At 47.1% G+C, this 23,953-nt stretch overlaps 1 protein-coding gene across 2 annotated transcripts; it reads left to right on the forward strand.

The window, feature by feature from the left end:
• Positions 1 to 1,240: 1,240 nt before the first annotated feature.
• On the forward strand, positions 1,241 to 19,172 carry TRIB1 (tribbles pseudokinase 1). Of its 2 annotated transcripts, none has more exons than XM_072999319.2 (3): positions 1,241 to 2,134; positions 5,803 to 6,095; positions 15,622 to 19,172. In XM_072999319.2, the coding sequence occupies exons 1-3, from the start codon at positions 1,721 to 1,723 to the stop codon at positions 16,088 to 16,090; spliced, it is 1,176 nt and encodes a 391-aa protein (XP_072855420.2). In that variant the 5' UTR covers positions 1,241 to 1,720; the 3' UTR covers positions 16,091 to 19,172. The 2 variants fall into 2 exon arrangements, with proteins under 2 accessions (XP_072855420.2, XP_072855421.1); XM_072999320.2 differs by lacking the exon at positions 1,241 to 2,134 and adding an exon at positions 4,224 to 4,318.
• The last annotated feature ends 4,781 nt before the right edge of the window (positions 19,173 to 23,953 follow it).

Raw genomic sequence — 23,953 nt, forward strand, 5'->3', positions numbered from 1 at the left:
CTGCATTTCACTACTAATTACCCAAGATCTTTTGTTTGATTTCATGCATGGCTCATAGAAGTCATGGGTATTTGGCTGCAGTCAAGTTAGGCCCGTGATTTTGCTTTGTCCCATGAACAGAAGCCGAACCTGTTCCAGAGATGCACCAGACTCTGTTAACAAGTATATATAGCAGATAAATATATCCTTAACAGATGCTGTAGCATCAGGATCTGAATTCAATTAGTCTCCCAAGAAGGTTTAATACAACCTTGTTGAAGCCGTTTGGCCTACCAGGTTTAGGATCAACTACTGTACATGGGTTTCCCCTATGCAGTAGATTACGGACTGCCCATCATCCAACACATGGTCCCTTTCTTTATGTTAAAACAGATAGCTCCCTTTGTGAGCAGGAGTCATCTGCCTCTCATAGAGGTTGGCCTAACGCAGCAAGGGTAGGACTGGATTGGTCCAATGCTGTCTTCCTTTTCCTGGTAGGATTTGGGCTCCGAGATCTGAACATCGTAAGTAGGTGTGCAGATCCTGGACATGTCACACTGCACACAAGACACACCTTACACGGCACCTTACACGGCCTACACAAAATGCAGAACAGAAAGAAAGAAAAAAACAGCCAAATAAGATCTTTTAAAATTTAAACTGAAGAAGTCTGGGATTTAACCTGGGACTGTGCATGTATCCTGGGCAAACTGGCCCTGCAACCCCACCCCCACCCCACCCCATCCGCCACGTCAGTTCAGTGAACGCTTTTTAAAAATCCATTTGTAATTCCCATCCATTTGAACAGAACAGGCATGTCCCCTCTCCCACCTCCCAGAAAAACCAAATTTTGCAGGCCTTGAGATTCTTCAATCCTTCCTGGCAGCGTTACAATTTCGTTCCAAGTAACTTTATATGCATAAAACGTTATATGTATATGCCTATATAAAGAGAACGTGTGAGTATCGATATATAAATACAAATAAAGACATAAAGTGAAGGTATATGCCTAAAATGTTTGGGCTATGTAATGTAATATAATATAACAATATTTTAAATAACATTGTAAGTCAGCCCTTGGTTTGGAGAACTTTTTCTTTTGGACCACCACTCTCAGAATCCCCAGCCAGTGGATTCTGGGAGTTGTAGTCCCCAGGCGGCCCTCTCCCCAAGCGCCGGCTGCGCAGGGCTGCGGGCGCGGCGACAAAGGAGCGCTTTCTGCAGCAGCGGCGGTGGCGGCGCCACCTTCGCGCGTCCCGCCTCCCCGGGCAACCCTCCTCCCCGGCATTCTCCCAGCCGCTTTCTGAATGAGCTCAGCGCTACCAATGAGCGGTGGGCGGGCTCGGCGGGGCCCCGCCCACTTCCCCTTTTGCGTCACGGGAGAACTTTGCTGAGCTCCCGGGAGTTTGGCCGGAGCGCCGGCAGACGGGGAGCTGCGCCCGCGCGGAGAGGAGGCGGCGGCGGCGGCGGCGCGGCGGGTCCTCTTGTGGCGCCGAGAGCGAGCCGGCCAGAAAGAGAGAGAGGAGGCGGGCATGCCCGGCAGCCTGGACGGCCTTGCCCGACCCGTCCGCGTCCGCGCTGGGGGTGCCCTCTAAAGCCGGAGAGCCACGCCGCCGAGGGAAGCGCCCGGAGGGAAGCAGCCTTCCAAGCCGGTGGCCGAGCCGCCCTCCGCCCCGGTGCGCTCGGAGAGCCTGAGGTCGCGCCTCCCTCTCCCGGCCGCTTGCGCCCGCCCTCCAGCTCCATGAGCCGCCAGCTGGAGCCCCGCAGCCCCGCCGCCCTCCTGCACCCGCTGGGGGTCCGCGCCGCCGCCGCCGCCCCCCGTTGCCGGAGCGCCCCCGCCAAGCGCCTCCTCCTGCACGACGGCCCCGCCGCCGCCGCTACCGGGGCCGAGGACGCGCCCAGCGCCGCCAAGTGCGCCCGCCTGGCCGTCGAGTGCGCGGCGGCCGCGGCCCCCCAGGACTGCCTCAGCGCGCCCGGCTCGCCTTGCGCGCCCGTCCCGCCGGCCCCCGTCGGGAGCGGGGCGGCCTCGAGCCCCGGCGCCGGCACCGACCCGGCCCCCAGTCTCATCGCCGGCTACCTCTTGTTGCCTTTGCCCGACCGGGAGAACGTGTCCCGGGCGCTCGACATCAACACCGGCCGGGAGCTGCGCTGCAAGGTAAGCGCCGAGAGGGACGGGACGGGAAGGGGGGGGGGAGCGCCCGGTGCCTCTCTGCGATCCCGGGCTCATGTAAGCCGGCGAGGCTGGAACTGCAGGCGGCGCCCGCATTGCGCCTCGGAAGAGCAAGGGACCGCCGCAGAGCGCTCCCCGCTTACGCTCGTGAAGGAAGCTCCGTTTCGTCAAACTTCCCAGGAACTTCCACTGCCTGGTGTAAAAGCGCGTGGGAACGGGCGACCCGGAATGTCCCGGATTTCAAAGCGGCAGCCGAATCGGATGGCCCTGAGCGTCAGGGGTGTGCGCGCTCGCTCTGCGGCTTAACTAGCGCATGGATCGGGGCCCTTCGGGGCGGGGGGGCATTGGTGCTGGAGGAGGAGGAGGAGGGAGAGATTCGGAAGCAAAAGAGCTCGTCGGAAAGGAACTCTGGCCGCCGTGTCGTCTGAAAGCTCCCCCACTTTTTGATTCTTAAATGCAAGAGGCTGCAAAAAAAAAAAATCTTCCATGCGCTTACTTGGGGGGAGGCCCCGTTGAACTCCATCGGGGCTTCCTTCCGCGTAAACACGTGGGAAGATCGGGCTTCCGAGGGAAGAAGCTTATTTCGGTTTGGGATCGCGGCTCTTGCGTGCCGAGCGGGTTAGTTGCTAGAAAACAGCAGGGAAGGAAACACGCCGGGTGGTGGGTCGGCGCGTCTTATTAGGTTGTTGCGGTGATGCTGAGTGGGCAGAAATGGCAGGCCCTCGGTGGAAGTCGTGTTTCTTTGGCGGGCGCAGGAGAAGGGGAGCCCCTGGAAGAAACGGGGGTTGGATTTTCTGGGCTTTGCCTTTTTTTTCTGTTTGCTTTGAAAATTCCTCTGGAGACGTTCCCGGGTGACACGTTCCCGTTCCTCCGCTGCTACTGCTTTGCGCTCCCCTTCGGCAGAAGAGTAAAGGCAAAGCACGCAAACGTTGGCTGCGACTCCCGCAGCTTTCCGAGGTTTCCATGAGGGGGTCTTCAGCACACACACACACACGCACCCGCATCCTCCCTCTTCTCCTCGCCTCCCAAGGAGTGGGAAAAGACCGGGGTGGACTGCTGCCACCTGCTGACTTTCTCTTGACATATTTCTGAAACGTGGATCATTGGGCAAGCCCCTGGGGGAAAAAAACATACCAAAATACAGTTCTTTAAAATCGGTGGAAGCTTTTGAATTACCCAGATCCTTTCCTTTCCGGGGGGGGGGGGGGGGAAGCAACAAAGAGTCTTGTGCCACCGTCAAAACTTGCAGATTTAGCATAGCCCGTGGTTTGGTGCATTAGAGTCCACTTCATCAGAGGCATAGAATGCAATACCTGGCCATCAGTCATGTGTGTGCATAGCAGGAGATGTGGGACCAGAGCAAAGCTGTACATTGAAAAGGACTGTTGCTTTGTTTCCCTCTCCTAGAATGTGCTCAGATACTTGAAGACTCAAAATTGTATTCTGTAGACCTGGTGGAAGTGGAATGTAATCCACCAAAGGCCGGGCTAAAATAAATCTGTTTGCCTTTAAGGTGTCACAGGACTCTGCTGTTTTCCTAGAGCAGACTGGCATGCTCAAAAATTTTCAAGAGGAGCAGCTGAAAAGTGAGCTAGGGTGCAGGATCTGTGTGTTTCAGTTACACTTGTTTAGTTTCTGATGGGTCAGCAATCTGTCCTCCAGGTTTTCTATACTCCAACCTGCAGCCATTGGCAAGGCTTCCTGGGGATTATGGACATGGTAGTCCCAAACATCCTGTGAAGTCCAGTTTGCCAGCCCCTTGATAATGAGAGGATTGATAATGAGAGGATTGGCTTGTTGTGTGTCCAGTTTGGTAATTCCTTTGCTTTGTTTACTGGCTGCTTAGAGCAAATCCCTGTCAGACTTTCCAACTGTGGTCCTTGGGAGACAGGGCTATGAAGTTAAGTTCAGGCTTTCAAGCAGCCTCTCGTTTGCTGACAACTAATCTTCCCTTACCCTAAGGAGGGACAAACATTAAGAAAACTTCCTAGAGGGTATGATGTCGCAGGACTTTAATTTTGGAGGCTGCCATGGGACCAATAGGAGTACCCACTTGAAAATGAGCTAGAGAAGTTTCTAAAGGACCGGGAGACATGGACAGGCTGCTGTTTGCAGAGCAGTGTTGCTTTAAAGAGAGGCATTAAAGAAGACAGACTGCCAACAGAGCCGGTGAGACAGAGGAGGGGATGAGTGTAACATACAGAGTGTTTTCCTCTGTAGGGAGTGTTGCTGGGTTAAATGAATGGTGTGGCTTCCAGTCAGCTGTAGGATGTGAGTAACCTAGCTGAGCCTTGCAGGTCATTGGGGGAACATGACTGGTAACTCTTGCGAAACATTGGTGAATAAAACATGAGAGTCTTTAATCCTCTTCTTTCCTTGCTTAAATGGTTTGGCATGCGCGGAACTGAAATCACTGCTGGCTTGCTTACTTAACATTACCTTTGTCTGAATCACTGCAGACAACCTGGAAGGTGAAAATCCTTCAGTGTCTTTTAATAGTTCCCCCCCTCCCCGTCATCCTCACTCTCCCCTTCTTTCCGCTGCCATATCCGCCTTGAGATGTGCATAATCATAGAATCCTTGGTAATAACTGCACCATGGATGGGGAGTCTGTGTGTTTGCTATTGTAGCAGTCAGGGAGAGATGGCTTTCTCTCTGGGGAACCTCAAGGGCGGGACTACAGTTATCATCACTGCTGATGAGTGATGGGAGCTGTACTTCAGCACATTTAGAGGGCACTGCAGTGAGGAGGCTGCTACAGCATTAGCTACCTATGGATGTACCGGGAGCTCTTCTCGCTGAAATAGTTTTGAATGTAGAACCCGGCAGACATTTTAAGCAGATCAAGAAAAAATGAATTAGAATTGATGCTCATTCATTTGAACTGGCCTTAAATACAAACAGCTCAGCGGTTTAGGCATCTGGTTGCAGAGCCAGAGTTTGGGAATTAATTCTCTACTCTGCCTCCCTTGACAGGGGCTTTTGTCTGTAGGGTCCCTTCCAGCCCTGCAGTTCTAAGGTTACTACGTGTAACCAAATTGTGCACGGGGACTGCTATTGTTGCTTAGACTAACATCTGTTTCTGTAAGTAGTTGTTTGGAAGCTTTTGATCACAACGTGAGCATTGAAGGCCTTTCCTTTTGTTCTGAGTATCTAATATGTTAGGTAGACTGCCCCTCTATGTGGATGTTCTTTCCATGTGTTTTAGCTAGTTGTTGTCAATATATATTTCGCCTTTAGTGGCTGTGTATACCCATGCTTCCCAACCAGATGTTATTGGACTACAACTGTCAGAAATCCTGGTTAGCACCGTTAGTGGTGAAGGTTTCTGGGAGTTTTCAGTCCAAGAACATTTGCGTCCCAAGGTTGGGAGCCATTGTTACGTTCCATTGCCCCCAGTTGGAGGCGCATTGTATAGAAATCAAATCCATGGGATAGAAGGAAATAATATTTATTTCAGTAGGTGTCATTCAGTAAGTTGGAAGCTTTTTAAACATCTGTCTCTTTGACCCTTTAATACTTGTTGTTCGCTATAATTTTGCCACTGTCTCCAAGATCCAGGGTTTAATGAATAGCCACAGAGAGAGGAGAGAGTGAGCTATATAAACCTTAATTCTGATCCCCTCTTTCCTTCTGCTTGGTCCTGTTTTCAGGTCTTCCCTCTCAGACACTACCAGGACAAAATCCGGCCTTACATCCAGCTGCCGTCCCACAGAAACATCACCGGGATTGTAGAAGTGATTCTGGGAGAGACCAAGGCCTACGTCTTCTTTGACAAGGACTTTGGCGATATGCATTCCTACGTGAGGAGCTGCAAGCGTCTGCCGGAACAGGAGGCGGCCCGGCTCTTCAAGCAGATCGTTTCGGCCGTTGCTCATTGCCACCAGTCGGCTATTGTACTGGGGGATCTTAAACTCAGGAAGTTTGTGTTTTCTAATGAAGAAAGGTGAGTGGGAATTTGTGGTTGCTCTCTGTTCAGGGTCCTTTGGAAGACCTCTCTGAAACCCTGGAGATCTGCATTTGGATTAAAAATATGACGAGGGAATATGGGGTGCGTGAGATTTTTTTGGATTTTTTAAACTACAAATCCCATAATTCTCTCTTTTGAGTGTTCTGTCTGACAGACCCATCCCTCCAGGCATGTAAATGTGGCTCATGTGGAGAAGACTTCAGGGCTAAGCATGGGTTTAGTTCCACCTTAGATTCCTGTGCAGGAAGGAAGCTGCCCTCCCACTAGCTGGGAGCATCCTTTCTGATCAGGAACTAAGTCAGCATTGAGCCTCAAAGTCTTCCCAGCTAGACTGTTACTCCAGGGAAGCCATATTTACGTGTATGTATGAGGGAGTCTGTCAGATAGAATACCCAGAATGGAGAATTATGGGATTTGTAGTCCAAAAAAACCTTCCCCTGTCTCTATACTCTATTCCAAGTTCCATTAATAGTGACCATCCATTCTGTCTCGTTTCTGGTCTGGCTCATAGCCGATTGTTGCTGAGAAAGCTGTGAACCAGCACTGTGTATTAAATGTCAGTATTTGTCTCAATTATACCCTTTGTAATTAAATTGTAAACCGCCCAGAGAGTACTATGGGGACAGTATATAAGCAGCACATTTTGCTTTGCCTTTACAGGCTGTCTTTCTCCCATTGAGGGGGACTCGACACAGCTCAGTGTGAAAAAAATAAAATTAAAAACACAATAAATTATACATTAAACAAGTATACGGTTTAACTGTAATAATAATTAAAACAGACTTATTTCAGGTAAAGGCTCAGTTAAGAACCTTCCTGAAGAGATGGGTCTTCATCTGTTAGGAGACGGATGATAATTAGGAAGGGCTAACCTAACCTTTTGAAGAGAGCTTCCCATGATCTAGGAGCAGCCACAGAGAAGGCCCTCTCGTGTTCCCACCAAACATACCTGCAGTGGCGATAGAAGTAAGATAGTCGCCTCTGATGGTTTTAAGGACCGGAAAGGCTCATATGGGGAGACACCATCCTTCAGATAGATGTTTTTGAATTGTATTTCCAATCAACCTCCAGCATCGACTAGGCTGGCTAGAGTTGATGCGACTCTTGGCCAAAAATATCTGGACGGCCATTGTTGCTCACTCCTGATTTAGAAATAGCTAGTAGCAAAATATAAACTTGCATGCATTACCTGATTTTTGAAGCTAAGCTGGGTGTGCCAATTGGCCATTATATGGCCAGAAGACTGAGTGAATATTGAAAAAGAATCCTACCTGAAACATAGAAGGCCAGTGCTATTAGAGTTGACGATACTGGGCTAAATGGTTTAATGGTCTGATGCAGTGTAAGACAGCTTCCTGCATTCCAGTGTGAATTAGGTTTGCACGGTGTTTTGGTGTGCATGTGTGTGTTTATCTGCAGATGCTCTGCCTTGCCCAATCTCTCGTAGCCCTGTGCACATGCCAGAGCAAGTGACGTATTTGAACTTTGCATATGTCACAGTAATCCTTACAAACAGCCTCCTAGAATTACACTCTGAATGTGGTTCAAGGTACAGGTGGGGTTGCATGCTATCTTAATGGCTGGCCAAAGGTGGGAAATTTCCGGGTTCAAAACCCAGCTTCTCTCTTCTCTGCTACATTAGTTATGTTATATAAACATCTGTTCCACTTCTGGCTTGAATCCAGAGAGCTACTCCATTCAAGAATGCACTTGGCAGAGTGGGACTTCTTGAGCTGCAGAGGCAGACAGACACGCCCATGTTACCCTGCAGACTGCTTTTTTAAAACCCTGCTCAGTGTCCCACATCCCTCCCAGGTAGAGCAACTCAGTTGTGCTTTTCTCTTCGGAACTCACAGAGGCTGCAGAGAATTCCATTAATCTCTGTTATTTATTTATGCTTCCCACCCCCGGGAAATTGTGGAAGCTATTAAAAAGCCAGATGGACTTCCAGCCTTAGTGGATGGATCTTTAAGACACTTGCCGATCGCTTTCGCCCATTCCATCCTGCATAGGTTTAGAACATATTCAATCATATGTGAAGATGATGTGTTCCTTTTGCATTGTCACAAATCTATGAACTGGGCATTCCATGCCAAATCATGGTTTTCTAGTGAGTGTGCCAGTAATTGAATAAGATCTAATGGAGTCCTTGCAGATGATATATTTCCTCTCATGCCCATTTACAAACAGGTCCGGTATGAAATCAGTTTTCAGCTGACACATTTGCAAACAGATATGGAAGTTTGAAACCAAATAGCAATGAGAGTTAGATGCCCTGCCAGTATCTTATAGCTAGTCTCAGCTAGAGCCTAGCCACAGAATAATTGCTGAAGAGTAGCTGAGTGGTTATGTAACTGGAGTCGTGGGTTTACTCTCATTGGGACTAGCAATGAAGTATCACCTTCTGATTTATAATGGAGTCGCTCAGAAATTGCTGAGCCTCAGAGGCTGGAATCCAAAATGCTTCAACATGATTGAGGTGAAGATCCTGGTCATCTCTGGCTGCCCCACCCCCTCCTCAACATCAGCCACCTGGCTCGGAGGGAAGAAGGGACTTTAGAAGGGGTTTTTATTGTGATTATCAGTTGCCATCAGGTTACGTATGTAGAGACCCACAGTGGATCTGAGGGAACAGGAAGGGGGGAGGGCGTTGGAGGGGTCAGCCATTGAGGTGGTGCTGGGTAGGGGAAGGAGTGGCAGTGGAGGTAAAATATGCCCACGTAGGAGAAGAGATACCTTACCTCTATCCCCTCTTCTAGTCCTACCCTCAACCAGATGGTATCAGGTGACCATATCAGCAAACCCTCGAGCCACACAGTGCTGTTGATGAATGCCAGGTCAGTACAAAATAAGACTGCCCTCATCCATGATGTAATTCTGGATGAGGGTGCTGACCTGGTGTGCATTATTGAGACCTGGGTGGGAGAGGAGGGTGGTGTTCCCCTCTCCTAGCTGTGTCCGCCTGGGTACTCGGTCCAGCACCAGTGTTGCTCGGAGGGTCGGGGAGGGGGAGTTGCTATAGTCTATAGGAGTTCTATCTCCTTGACCAGGCTTCCTATCCCTTTGAGAGAAGGTCTTGAGGGCCTGTATTGTGTGTTGGGCTCGCGAGACAGGTTAGGGATTCTGTTGGTGTACCGCCCACCCTGCTGCGTACCAACAGTCTCCCTGCCTGAGCTGACGGAGGTAGTCTCGGACCTGGTGTTGAGGACTCCCAGGCTGTTGGTGCTGGGGGACCTCAACATTCACGCCGAAGCTCCCTTGACTGGGGCGGCTCAGGACTTCATGGCCAGCATGACAACCATGGGGCTGTCTCAATGTATCATCAGACCGACACATGAGAAAGGCCATACCTTGGACCTGGTTTTCTCAACGGGACTGGAAGATGGTAGTCTGGATGTGGAGGGGCTGGTTGTGACCCCATTGTCATGGTCAGACCACTTCCTGGTCAAGTTTAGTCTATTAGCTTCTTCTCCCCTCTGCAAGGGTGGGGGATCTATTAAGATGATCGCCCTTGGAGACTAATGGATCCAGATGGATTCCTGAATGCTCTGGGGGATTATCTGTCTGTTATGGTTGGCGCTCCTTTTGAAGCTCAGGTCATCCTATGGAACAGGGAGATGACCTGGGCGGTTGACACGATTGCGCCTAAGCGCACTCTCCCTGCACGCAGAGCCCAGACAGCTCCTTGGTATACATCTGAACTGCGGGCGATGAAGCGAGAGGGGAGATGGCTGGAGCGCAGGTGGAGGAAATCCCACTGGGAGTCTGATTGAACACAACTTAGAGCCCATTATCTGGCCTATTTTGTGGCAATACGACTGGCGAACCTCCCTTATTTGGGCAAGGTGTTGGAGCGGGTTGTGGCCGGGCAACTCCAGGCGCTGCTGGATGAAACGGATTTTCTGGATCCATTTCAATTGGGTTTCAGGCCGGGTTTTGGTATGGAGACTACCTTGGTCGCCCTGTACGATGACCTTTGCAGGTACTCCTGGACCTCTCAGCGGCTTTCGACACCATCAACGATGGTGTCCTTCTGGATAGGCTGGCTGGGTTGGGAGTTGGAAGCACCGCATTACATTTCGGTGCCAGGTCAAAAACTTCCTGTTCCAGAAGGCTTTTAATTTAAATAATATCAACTGTGGGTCCTGATGGCAACTTTCAGAGTATATATTTTAATTGTATTTTAATTGTTTTATCTTTTTTACTGTATTTAAATTGCTGTAAGCCGCCCAGAGACCTTTGGGTAGTTAAATAAATAAATAAATCAGCCAGCTGAGCTACAGGAACACTGGCCTGACTGGTCCTGCATGGTTTCATTCTCATTTAGATTATAGGTGTTACATGTTAGGTGGATAAACAAAAAGCTTAGTGTACTTTTTAAGTATCACATATTGAAATAATTATATTTGGAAGTAGGCTTTGTGTGATGATTGTGTGGCAATGGGAGGTTGAGAGATAAGAAGATATAATAGCCAGTGCAAAGTCTGTGTATCGGATGCAGCCAGGATGGTGATGGAACAGAGCCTAAAGAGTTTATGACCTGCAATTAAAACTTTGCAAACAAGTGTATGCACCTATCATTCGTCACTTATGGGTTGCAATTGGCCAGGAAGCCAAAACCAGCCTTAAAGAACCACATTATATCAAGTTATGCTTGATTAGGTAGGTTGCTTTCAGTTGTGTCTGATATAATGCTGACTCCTTTGGAACCTTGAGTAGCCATTTGGAGCAACCCGTAACTCTAATATGGGTCGTATTCAGCCTGAAGGCTGTTACTGGTCCTGCATTGCCCTTCAAAGAGCTTTTATCTCTGTGTGTGCAGAATTAATTGTATCTGACTGACCTGTGTTAGATCCAAGAGTGTTGGGAAATGGCCCACTGCCAGCACTTGAAAGTTGCCTTTTCCCTGGATTGGGCATCCATAGGATTGATGTGGCTTGCCTAGGTCCATGTGCAAGCAGAAGTAGGGATGTACAATTAAAGATGAGAGAGGCATGAAATATTAGAGAAACTGAGTTTGTGTGTCTGTGTCTGTCTGTATAATTAGAGGCTCAGAGAAGGAAGATAGCAAAGTGTTAGGTCAGATTTTGCAAAACCCGCTCCTTGAAGATAACTGTAGTTAGGTCACATGTGGGCAGCACCAAATAGGTGTGAAAATGCAGCTCTGTGGGAGTTCTGCTTTTGACATCAGCAGAAACAATTTCACACTCCAGTGCTGCAATCCATGCATTACTTTGAAGTGACGCCACAGTTACTGGCTGATCATAAGGAGGACATACAATGCAGACTTGAGCTTCAGTTCTGGTGTGTTGGGTTTAAAATAAATAAATACATCCCTGTAATGTTGAACCTGCAGTGGTTTCGTTTTATTATAAGATAGGAAATGTGACTTTGTGGCCTTGATTGTTCTGGGTTGCGCCCCACAAGCCACTTCCTCTCTGCTTGAGATTCTTGATTCTCTGATCTACTTGTGGGTCTGCACATTGGCTTCAAGCAGAATGGAGAGTCCATTGAATGCTGAAGTTTCAAATCAGTCAATCAGACTTAGAATTGCAAAGCCAGAAGGGACTTTATGGATTATTGTGTCCAGCTCCTGTCAAGGAGGCACAGTGGGGGAATTGAACTCCCAACCTCTGGCTCCACAGCCAGAGACGTAAACCCACTGAGCTGTCCAGCAGTTAGGTCATCCTTGTAGAGATGAAGGAGGCCTCTTTCCTAAGGCAAGTTGGTTCAAATACCTCCTTATTGTATTTCACTCACCCATGACTGTCCTGGTTCAGATCCCACCTATAGCCCATGCCGTGTGCTTTTATCTTTTCCACCTTGATTGCAAGCTTCTTAATTGAAGTGATGGGGGGGGGGCATATTACTGAGGAGGGCCTGAAGAGGGCAGCTCTGTGTTGTGGGCTCCCTATCAGGTTTTGGCTAATAATAGTTTAGAGCAAGATTCTTGGCTGGTTGCTGTGTGGGTCTCACCCAACAAAAGAAGGTGCGAAGGCTTAAGAAATGATGAATTTGTACAGCTCCTCACTAATAGGTCTCACTTACTGAGGATATGGAACTGCTGATGGAAAAACTTCAAGATGTGCTTGTGCATAAAATAGGTTTATTTTAATTTTTTTTATTTTTGCTTTTAATGTAATAAATTGCACAGTGGCAAATGCACATTTCCTCCTTTGACAAAGTTGTCCCTCCAGACACACAATTCTTTCCATCCTGTCTGTCTGAGAGATTAGAGATGCCAACAAAAACTGCCCCAATCTCACAATTGACTGATTATGAAACAGGAAAGAGGCTGATTTGCCAAATGTGGACTGAGGCCACTTTGTTTTAGAATATTTCCTCTTAAAGTGAGCACTCCTTCTAGAGCTCTCCCTCTATGGAGGGAGCTGGGTTTTTTCCCTCATGTTAATTGTACCGCCTAGCTTCCCCCTAAGCAGAAGAAAAGGCCGGGCTTAACAAGGTGTGTAAGAGAATAGATACGGCGATGCAGTCACATAAGGACAGGTTCCCTTCTTTAAGACCAAAAACAATCATAATACTAGGGAGAAGCAGAGGGCTTAGGTAATGGGCAGAGATGCTGAGTTGACGCCATGGGATATTTGCCCCGGAAAATGAGTATGCCAGTGGGGCACACCACAGACTGAGCCCATCTCTTGTGCAAATATATGGTGGTTGTTGTTCTTTAGTCGTTAAGTCGTGTCCGACTCTTCGTGACCCCATGGACCAGAGCACGCCAGGCCCTCCTGTCTTCCACTGCCTCCCGGAGTTGGGTCAAATTCATATTGGTCGCTTCAGTGACACTGTCCAACCATCTCATCCTATGTCATCCCCTTCTCCTCTTGCCTTCACTCTTTCCCAACATCAGAGTCTTTTCCAGGGAGTCTCCTCTTCTCATAAGATGGCCAAAGTATTGGTGCCTCAGCTTCAGGATCTGTCCTTCCAGTGAGCACTCAGGGTTGATTTTTTCTTCAGAATGGATAGGTTTGTTCTCCTTGCAGTCCAGGGGACCCTCAATAGTCTCCTCCAGCAGCACAATTCAAAAGCATCAATTCTTCAGCGGTCAGCCTTCTTTATGCTCCAGCTCTCACTTCTCTCTCAAATATATGGTACAGTATGGTTAAAAAACAAACCTTCTGTTCTTCCACAGGCAAGATGTTCAAGGTGAGCCCCCACTGAAATTAACAGTGGTGAGAACTGCAGATTAGCTCCAGGGACGGGAATGGCTACACACTTCATACAGCACCTTTTCCACCAAGTGTGCCCTCAACTCTGTGCTTTCTTAGGATCTGTTCAAGTATTCAGCTCCCAAGATCCCAGGTGCTCAGTAATCTAGCGATGGGCATGCATGTGCAAATGAGTTGCACAGGGTCAGAAAGAGGCAAAGCTGGAGCCCAGAGTCACATAATTGGGACCTCTTCTGCTCCTTCTCTTCCCTTCCCCACCAGCACATTCTGTGGCTAATATAGCAGAAGGGACAGGCTGACCTATTAAAAACAATAACTGTCTTTCTTTCAAGGGACGTAATTATCTGGCTGCCTTTGATAAGCTGCTGAAATAGCAGCTCCCAGCCGCTCCTTTGGAAACTTTGCATGGCACACACGGCTGATCTCAGTTGCATTGCATGTGGTAACCAGAGGGTTAACCAGTCCTTAGCCTTCCAAGCAGAAGCGCACAGTTCGGATGCCCCACCAGCCAGTCGGAGGGCGGGGAGGGTTGAGTCATATTTTCCATTTGCAGAGCAAATGGTGGCGGTAAGGTGGAGGGGGCGGGGAGGGAGACTGCTCTAGCTTTAGGACAGGAAGGTCGCCCTGAGGACAGCGAGCAATCGATGCATTTCACAAGCTGACAGAGCGAGAAAGGTGTCAGGCAGAGCAGGCTGCGACAAGGGAGCCTGTAACGGGCTAGCATTTGAAACAACGACAACTCCAAACCAAAGCAATAACAACTCAGCAGCGTAAAGCTCTCAGAATAGGATGTTTGCATAAAAAGCATGCCACCGCCAAGGAGAGTTTGTATATGTGTGTATCTGTGGAAGAATGTGTATCTTAACTAGAGTTAACACTGTTCCAAGAACAAAAGGGATGTGGGTTTTGGCTGCACTCCACGAAGCAGTTAAGGCTTGACGTCACTGGAACAGAATTGGCCTCGATCCAAAGATCTCTGCCTTGTGAATTGGGCTTTCTCTGAAGTCTCGGGAGGCACTTCTTGTCTGCCTGCGTGCGGGCTTGGGTACTGCCTGCTTGTTGGCTGACAGTCCACTGCATGTGTGAATGGGATCCAGGGCGGACAGGGGGCGGGGGGGGGGAGGGAAAGTGTGTTCAAGAAACCTCCCATATATTTGTGAGATTGTGATCCAAGCTGTGTGTGTTCAGAGATCGAGAAGGTTACTTTATGGATAACATTTCCCAGTGCTGTCTCATCGATTTGAGAAGAGTGCATGTTTTTTTTTGGGGGGGGGGGGTAACGTGCCAACCCGTGGCCACAGGTACATCACTTGATCTCTTGTTCCTTGATGACTCTGATCTTGGTGTGCGTGAGCTGTCTTGATTAAAGGTCCATGTGCTTCACTTGTCATCCAGTGGGTGATAACGAAAGTTCCATCTGTGGTATGAGATGTCTCACTTACAATGCAAGTCACTTCTCTATAGTCGGCGAGTGATTAAGCGGGCCTCAGCCACACAAAAGCTCTATGCTGTGATACATATTTTGATCTTTTAAGGCAGTAGATCTCAACCTTTGGCCTTGCAGAGGTTTTAGACTTTAAATCTTGAAACCCATGACCATTGGTCCTGCTGGCTCCTGTGAGTTGAAATCTATAACATCTGGAGGACCAGAGTTTTACAACTACTGCTTGTAAGGGGATCACCGTCCTCTTTGGTGTTTTTACACATATCTGTGGCCCAAGTCCTCTTGTGTCGCTACACAAGTGGCCTAACACTTGGAGGCAAATTTGCCCTAGTTGAGAAGTCACTCTTAGACATTATCAGTTGCACACAGAATCACCCAGTGTTGTATGCAACAGATAATATCTGTGGTCATTTCATTGCTTGAGGCAGGTTGCCTCCAAAACTTGCACTGTTTGTGTTACGCTGCCTTAACTCGTCAAGAGGATTTGGGCCTGTATGTCTTTTGGTGATGCTCTTATATTAGTTTTACTCATATGCCGCATTTCTTCAGACCCTGAGTCCATCTACCAGAGTATTGTCAACTGTGACAGGGATTCAGACAGGGTTCTTTCCTTGCTCTCTCTTGAAAATGTGGGGATTGAACCTGCAGTCTTCTGCATGCAAGGCATGTGCTCTGCCAGTGAAGCAGAATCCTGCAGCTTCTGTAACAGCAGAGAAAAACCTTTGACCAGTGTTTTCAATTTCCTTACAGACTGTTCTTTCATTTGTGTTACTGTGACTTGGGAGAGGGATTGGCCACGGAAAATGATTTTTGTTGAACTGAGACTTTGTGTGGCCACGTGACTGATGTGTTGGCTTCTTCTCTTCCTCAGGACACAGCTGAGGCTAGAAAGCTTGGAAGATACTCATATCATCAAAGGAGAGGATGATGCATTGTCGGACAAGCATGGCTGCCCAGCTTACGTCAGCCCAGAAATCCTAAACACCACAGGGACTTATTCTGGAAAGTCAGCAGACGTTTGGAGCTTAGGCGTCATGCTGTACACTCTCCTTGTCGGGCGCTACCCTTTCCATGACTCAAACCCTACGGCCCTCTTTTCTAAAATCCGACGCGGACAGTTCTGTATCCCCGACCATGTCTCTCCCAAAGCCCGGTGCCTCATCCGTAGCCTGCTCCGACGAGAACCCTCCGAAAGACTAGCTGCTCCAGAAATTTTGCTCCATCCCTGGTTTGATGCGGTTTTGGAATGTGGATACGCCGACCAAGACACAAGAGCTTTTGATCAGGTGGTTCCAGAGAAGTTGGGAGAGGATGACGACATCAGCTCCTTCTTTTGCTAGCTCTGATACTTTTTGGCCTTGGGACAAGAGATTACACACTTGCACACATTCTTTAAGTTTTTCTGTTTGGTATTCATTTTCTGTGTTATGAATGCATAGCGTTCCAGAATCCTGCAGTGCTTACGACAGGGACAGTGATCATAAGCACGGTTAATTCATGAGTAGATTCCCATCTGTCTCTCCCATCTCCAAGGAGAATTGCCAAACCCTTACTCCCACCTCCACATTGCAGTTTGTAGGCTGCTTAAATCCAAGGAATTTCCCCTTAAACTTCAGGGGAGCGCTCTAGGACAGCTATCTGGAGCTAATGGCTCTGGCTGTTTCTCTTTAAATCTGTGACACCTGAACTGTAATTTTTTTTAAAAAAGGGGGTGGGGTGGGGAGAGAAGATGCCTACTTGAGGACTCCAGTAGATCAGAAAAGCTGGTCTGGAATAAGCAATCTGAGGACTACAACCCAAATGGATTTCCTTTTCTTCAGCAAAACAACTTGGAGTTTCTTGGCTCTGTGTTGTGTACATTATGATCCGCGTGGTCTTGTTGTGCTCTCCAGTTTATGCTGTTAGAGCCAGCTTCAAAGGAGCCAGCTGAATTCTCCTGTCTCTGTCATACACCATAAAAGTGACAAGACCCTGGGCTGGCCTTTGGTTACCGAATCTGCTTGTGAGTGATATAAGAAGGGGGAGAATGACAGGCAGAGCTCTACCAATGGTAGGTGGGGCATGCGACATTTGCAGCGTAGAAATTAACAAGACAGACCCCCAGTGCTCAATAGCTTAATCTTCTCTGTCTCTTCTGCAGCTCAAGTCAAGCATTTTCAGGCGCAGGATTCTTAGAACTGATCATGGTGTCTTTTTCTTGCATCTTAAGTGAGATACAAGAGGAGGAGGCACTGTGTGCGCATGGAAAGTTGTAGAGCCAGTCCCTGCTATTCCTGGTGCAAATTATCCTGGGTAGCACATTGCTCCCCCTGGAGACCTGCTGGGCAAGGTGGACCAATCATCTTAATTCATATTGCAGGAGCATGGTCTGTTCGGTGCTAGAAGCAAATCTCTCTAGGTGCAGGTTTACAGCTCCTGTCTTGCTTTGGTGCAGAACGTTGCCTAAACCTTTGAGCATTACCTTTTGATCAGAGCTTGGAAAAGTTTAAGTTGTTTGGATGATAGCTGCCAGGATTCCCTCGGTGAGGGTGGCCGTCCACCTTGCTGACTGGGGTATTCTAGGAATCGCTGTTCAAATTTTCCCCCAAGCTCTGTTTTCAAAGTATGACTTTTAGATATAGCTCCTCTCTGGCAAGTGATCCAACCACCTTGTTTCCTGGACATGCCCAGCTCTCTTGCATTCATGGAGCGGTGTGCTATTTCTTGGAAATTCACATTGTGTATCTGAATACCAAAACACATCAGCCCCGGGGTGTGGCTGCTTAACGGGAAAGGCAAAGATAAGCCCTATCTTGTTACATACATTGAAATGGGGTTGGCTTTCTTTGTATGGGTTTTGCGCTTTTAAGTCCTTGACATCACTCTTTTGAAAAGCCTCAGAAAGGGTAGTGTATTTTTTGTTTGTTTGGGGAAAACAGGATTCAGCAGCATGCCCGCTGCCCTATTTAGGTGTAAGCCAAAAGAATGTTGCCAGCGTTTTCCTTTTTTTGCATCAACAGCTAGCCCGTTTGATAAATCACAAAACAATGCCTACATGTTCCTCTTGGCTGTTCCAGTGTCATCTGCTGCTGGACGTTTTCTCCCCACCCACCCCCCTTTTATATTTTCCTACATCTATCTGGGCTGGGTTGAACTCTCTTGTTTCAAATTTACACCGGGTACTTTGTACATCTGAATTAAGCATAAGCTTTCTGGATGTGCTAATGAACTTCTTTCTCGTGGATAGGACTGCTCCAGATTGCAGGGGTTGTGGGGAGAAAGGAAAGAAATTAGTTTCTTGAATAATGGCTCCTACAATGTCTCATGGCCAGGAGATTTTGGAACTGCTATAAGGCAAAGTCTCCCAACGCTGTTCATTAAATAAGCACTTGCCTCTGTTGAGTTTAGAATTCATCTAGGCTACCAGAAGGAAGCACTTGGTAATTGGAAGATAGTGGCTATTCCTCCTCTCACACACCCCTTTCTGATCATACGTTTATGTGCCACAGATCAACGTAGGTGTATGATAGGCCGGCAACAGGTCTTGCTGGCAAGTATTTTGTGGGCTTGCTCACAAAGCTGAATTTGGGTGTCAAAGAAAGCCCCAGTTTATTGTATTCTCGAAGGCTTTCACAGCCGGGATCTGATGGTTGTTGTGGGTTTTTTGGGCTCTGAAAAACCCACAACAACCATCAAAGCCCCAGTTCTTCTAAAAAGCACTTGTATACCATTTGAAAAAGTATTTTGGTCAGGAGGGTGGGCGTGCCCCATCGCCCTCAGATAGCAGGGTCTTGCTGTTGCAAAGAACGTTGGGAAGGGTATTTCTGCTAAGCTGCCGGATATGCTAAGGAGCCTTCTGGGACCTCAAGGCCCTGAACTCCTTGTAGGAGAAAGCTCATTCAATGCAATTCATTTACACCTGTTTCAACCTGGTCTTAAATTTCGGACCACTTCTGTTATTTAAGAATCCTGCCATTTTAAGGCTTATCTCTATCAAAAGGGTGGCGCTGCTGTACTCTTGAGAGTGCTTCATATGCCCCACATGCTGCGCAACTTCCCTTGTGATGTCTTGCCATTTGAGGTTATTTTATTTTTTTAAAATGGCCGCCGTGTGTCTCATAATAACCCAATGCGTCAAAGAGCCGTTTAATGTGAATTATGGCTGGCAATACTAACTTGATACAATCACGAATTAGAGGTGAAACTTTATTTTTTTTGACCTTGATTGCACAAAAGCTCTCATGATTGCTTTAATATATTTGTATCTGTGATACAGTATTTTTTTTTTTTAAAGACCTGCCTATGAATCTGTATATATTGGTAGGTGGAAAACTGATAACACTATGTTGGACATTTGTAAATATGTACATATTTGACAGTGGACATGATGAAGGTGTAAAATTCCTGTACAAAAGGTTTAATAAATCTGGTTTCATAACAAAGGATCATGTTTGTTCTTGATTTGAGTCTAACAAGGATTCTCTGGAGCGAACCAGTTGGAGATACAACAACAGGCTGTGGATATAGTGATGCTACTTACAAATCTCTGTCCCTCCAAGACCACAAATTAGCATAAGTAGGATATTCTCATTTATATAATAATCTTAGAACTGCAGAGCTGGAAGGGACCCTGTGGATCATTGAGTTCAGCTCCTGTGAAGGAGGCACAGTGGGGAATCGAATTTCTGACCGCTCACTCTACAGCCAGATACCTAAACCACAGAGTACCTAGCAGTTCTACAATTTAAATAGGATTAAGGTACATTTCAAGGGACGTGGCGCTGCGGGTTAAACCGCTAAAGCCTTTGTGCTGCAAGGTCAGAAGACCTGCAGTTGTAAGATCGAATCCACGTGACGCAGTGAGCCTCTGTCGCTTGTCCCAGCTCCAGCCAACCTAGCAGTTCGAAAGCATACAAAATACAAAAATGCAAGTAGATAAATAGGTACCACCTCGGTGGGAAGGTAAAGGGCATTATGTGCCTAGTCACGCTGGCCATGTGACCACGGAGAATTGTCTGCGGACAAATGCTTGCTCTGTGAGTTGGAAACGGAGATGAGCACCACCGCCTAGAGTCGGACACGACTGCACAAAATTGTCAAGGGGAACCTTTACCTTTACCTAAGGTACATTTCACATCAGTGGGAAAGATTGTGAGCAAGTGACCTGTGTTCCTAGGTAGACTGCTGCCCAGAGTGGCTGCACAACGCCTCCATCTCTGATATCCACCTGCTCATTCTTTAAGTCAAACAGAGGAGATATCTCTGTAAAAGATGGCATCTGCCACCCTCTTTGGAAACATTCAGCCCCCTGGTTTTCTGGCAGAACAATGAACTTAAATAAAATGCAAGGAACAGAAAGAGATGCTGCCTCCTTTTCAACACCCCTTTCACTTTTTTGGTGTGATCAGAAGATTATGCAATCTTCAGATTCTGGTCCAATCGCTCCCCTGTTTGCCATCCCTTAATAGAAATGCATTTGTATTCACAAAATTTCGGACAGGGTAGGCTTGAAGAATGACCGTTCCAGAATCCTTATGCTTTCATCATTTTATCTATGCATTAAAGCACTCTGGAATTCTTGGCCAGTGTTCAACTACAGTGGACAACACTGACTCAATTGGGTCTGTGTAAGTGCCGGCCTATCATTCAGCTATTGATTCAAAGAATCTGCTCTCTGATTGAGGCTAGCAATAGAATGTTGTTTTGATTGTGGGATAGTTGGTATAACCAAATATTATTTTTAAGTTGAGAAACTTCCCTACTCTGAAGATACATGTGATTAAAACAGATCACACAGGCAATGAGCCAAGCTTAATTTCTCACCATCAAGAGGCTTGAGTTTTATTGGCCTACCTGTTATTTAAAAAAAAATAAATCTGAAGACTATCTTGTAGGAAGCAGTAGGAAAATACAGGCATCATTGATCTGTTTCATTTTGGTTTTTAAGGACATCATACCTTTCTCATAAATTACTCTTACCATTCAGTAGCATGTGAGGCTTTGCTCTAAGGCAGGGGTGTCCAACCTTTCACCTTCCCTGGGCCACATTAGAAGATGAAAATTTGGTTTGGGTCACACATACATTTGGTTTGGGCCGCATGGGGGGGCAGCCCTAGCCATCCTCCGCAGCCCTGCTCCAAGCGTGCTTACCGGCAGCTGCGATCTCAGACAGCAGAGGCTGCCAGCTTCGACTCCGGCGGGTTTATGGGGCCGGGAGGGGGTCCACTTATTGACGGGGATGGCGCAATGCAGTCACGCAGCCCCCCTGTCCCCTCCCCTCCCACTCCTTCTTTCCTTCCCTCTCCCCCCCTCTACTGTTGTGACATGCCCCGGCCACATTCCGGCCGCAAGCGCCGGCAGTGTAACCTGAAACTTTGGAATTTCTTTAAAAATAAAAAATTGCACTGGGCCGCATTATGAGCTGACCTGGGCCGCATGCGGCACTCGGGCCGCAGGTTGGACAAGCCTACTCTAAAGTAACAGCATCAAAAAGAGGACAATGGTTTGCATACAATTGCTAATTTATATGTAGAGTTGAAACATGAGAAATGTTTTTATAATTGAAACAGAATTACAGTACAATGGATCTTATCTGAGTGGGCAGGCAGCCTGCCTATGTACCTATGGAGTTGGGTGCTAATCTCAGGGCCCTTGATTTTCCTTGGGTTCTTGATCTTTAAACTATATCTGGGCCTGGCATTGCTTCAACTAAATAAGGACTATTCTCTTGTTTGCCTCCCATTGACCCTGCCCGAACAGCTGAAAAGTGTGTACATTCATTTCTTTGAGGATAGGTTATCTAGCTTTATTTTCCTAGGGTTTATTCCAAAGTTCTTCTGTTCTGTTAATGCTGGTGCAGGGGATCTGAAAGGAAAAAAAGAGAGAGGCTACTTTCAAAGAGCAAAACCCCCCAAACATTTTGATTTAGAAAAGCAGAAATTAACATGATGTGTTTCTCTCTGTTGAGCTGTTCCTCAATATCTTAAAAAAAACCATACCATGAACAACATATAAAGAATTGTAAACATTACTTTTTTTTTCAATTTTGTAAGGACAGACAATGCATAAGTTTCTCTGACTGGTAATCCCTTCATCACCATCAACACCTGCATAGCACAAGAGTTATTTATACAGCTGTCTTAGAATTCTTTTAATTTGATTGAAGGGTACTGTTTAGGTGATCTAAACACTGTGCTGTCCTCTGAAGATGCCGGCCACAGAGACCGGCGAAACGTTAGGAAGAACAACCTTCAGAACACGGCCAAAGAGCCCGAAAAACCCACAACAACCAATGAAATATTACTTTCCCCTTTCCAGCTCCACCCTGGTTCCACTGCGCTCAAGTGAACCTTGAGAAACACCGCTGCAAAATTCAAAATACCTAATTCTGAGAGAAGCTGTCTTACCTGTTTACTTTTGTGGAACTGCTTCTGGGAAGAAAAAGGTTACAGAGTGGTATGTGTGAAGGGAGGAAATCCCGTTCTGACTTCACTTCCCAGAATCTCTCAGGAGAACGAGAGGATCCTGGGACTTTTAATTCAAGATACAGTAACTTCCCTAAATTCTGAAAAGGCATGGTGTTAGCTGATCAAAACTACTGACAGCTGTTTCACCTTAATTGCACCTCCCTTTGCTATTCTGAGGGTGTCAACCACACAGAGCGAGCGAATATAGTTTCCATGAACTTAGTAGAGTGGATGTCCAGCGCCATTCCATCTCAAGTTACTTCCCTGAAGTTATCTTGGCGGGTGTCATATACACAGTCAAATCATCTAGGTAGCCTGATTATATTACCTACACCCCAGCATGAGTTATGCTTCGGAAAGGTTATTAACATTGCACAAGCTTTGTGTTTTTCAATAAACATAGGTACCCAGCCCAGTGAGATTCCAGACCCACGTAAAACAATGTTTACTCGTTAACTGCCCAATGTCAGGCCCTTCCTCAAAGAACTGTGTGGACTGTATTCTTGTGGAGCCAAGGAACTTTCTGTAATAGAGATCTCCACCATGCTCCTTAAAGAATGAGAGCTTCTAGTCTGGGCCTTTGAGGGCGAAAGGAAGGATTTGAAATACACCTAGGGCTGAGGTATTTGTATTTCCAGGAGTGAAGCTGAGGTTCAGACAAGTTCAACTCCCTGCAACCAGTTGAAATGCAGCTGAATGCTGATTTAGAATCCATTGTTCATCACTTCCTCATGCCCACTGTCGAAGAAGCCTAGTTGTCATTTAGTCGTTATGTCGTGTCCAATTCTTCGTGACCCCATGGACCAGAGCATACCAGGCCCTCCTGTCTTCCACTGCCTCCCGGAGTTGGGTCAGATTCATGTTGGTTGCTTTGATGACCCTGTCCAACCATCTTATCCTCTGTCGCCCCCTTCTCCTCTTGCCTTCACACTTTCCCAACATCAGGGTCTTTTCCAGGGAGTCTTCTGTTCTCATGAGATGGCCAAATTATTGGAGCCTCAGATTCAGGATCTGTTCTTCCAGTGAGCACTCAGGGTTGATTTCCTTCAAAATGGATAGGTTTGCTCTCCTTGCAGTCCAGGGGACTCTCAAGAGTCTCCTCCAGCACCACAATTCAAAAGCATGAATTCTTTGCTGGTCAGCCTTCTTTATGGTCCAGCTCTCACTTCCATACATCGCTAGAATGCTATAAATGAGTGGCTCTGTTTGTAATCTTACAGAGGTTTTGTGGAGCTACCCACTTCAAGTACAACACCAAGCTAGTTTCCTACTTTCTGCACAATAATGAACATTCTTTAAATTTGAATTTACATGCTTTAGGTCTGACATTCAAAACACAGTATTTGAATTTTGGCCTGTATTTGAATAACAGATTCTGGCATCAAAAACAAATTGCTCAGGCTTTGATCACTAGAATCGAACATTCACCCAATATCTGGGATTAAAACTGACAAATGTCCTACCTGACCTGCCTCACTATTTCAAGATTCCAGTTACATTTTCAGGAGTCTACAGAGAATAAAGTAAAAACTGGATTAGTCATCTTGTGTGGTTCAGGTATAAATTCTCACTTTCCTAAACCAAGTTAAAGACACTTTACCTCTTGCTTTTCTACACTCCTCTCACAAACACAACTTTGTACACAGAACTCCAAAGGGAACTTTGTTCCGGGGGGGTGTATGAGCACACTTCTGGAATACTGTATTCCAAGGCCTTCTCTAAATTCCCAGCTTTAATTTGCTTTAAGGAAGAAAAAAA

This window comes from Pogona vitticeps, chromosome 4 (assembly GCF_051106095.1).
Source record: "Pogona vitticeps strain Pit_001003342236 chromosome 4, PviZW2.1, whole genome shotgun sequence".
Lineage (NCBI taxonomy): Eukaryota > Metazoa > Chordata > Lepidosauria > Squamata > Agamidae > Pogona > Pogona vitticeps.

Excerpts from the sequence above, each read along its gene's own strand:
- TRIB1 (XM_072999319.2), top strand. The coding sequence starts at position 1,721 with ATGAGCCGCCAGCTGGAGCCCCGCAGCCCCGCCGCCCTCCTGCACCCG. Across the intron at positions 2,135-5,802 it reads GCCGGGAGCTGCGCTGCAAG|GTCTTCCCTCTCAGACACTA; the intron begins GTAAGCGCCGAG and ends TCCTGTTTTCAG. Across the intron at positions 6,096-15,621 it reads GTGTTTTCTAATGAAGAAAG|GACACAGCTGAGGCTAGAAA; the intron begins GTGAGTGGGAAT and ends TCTCTTCCTCAG.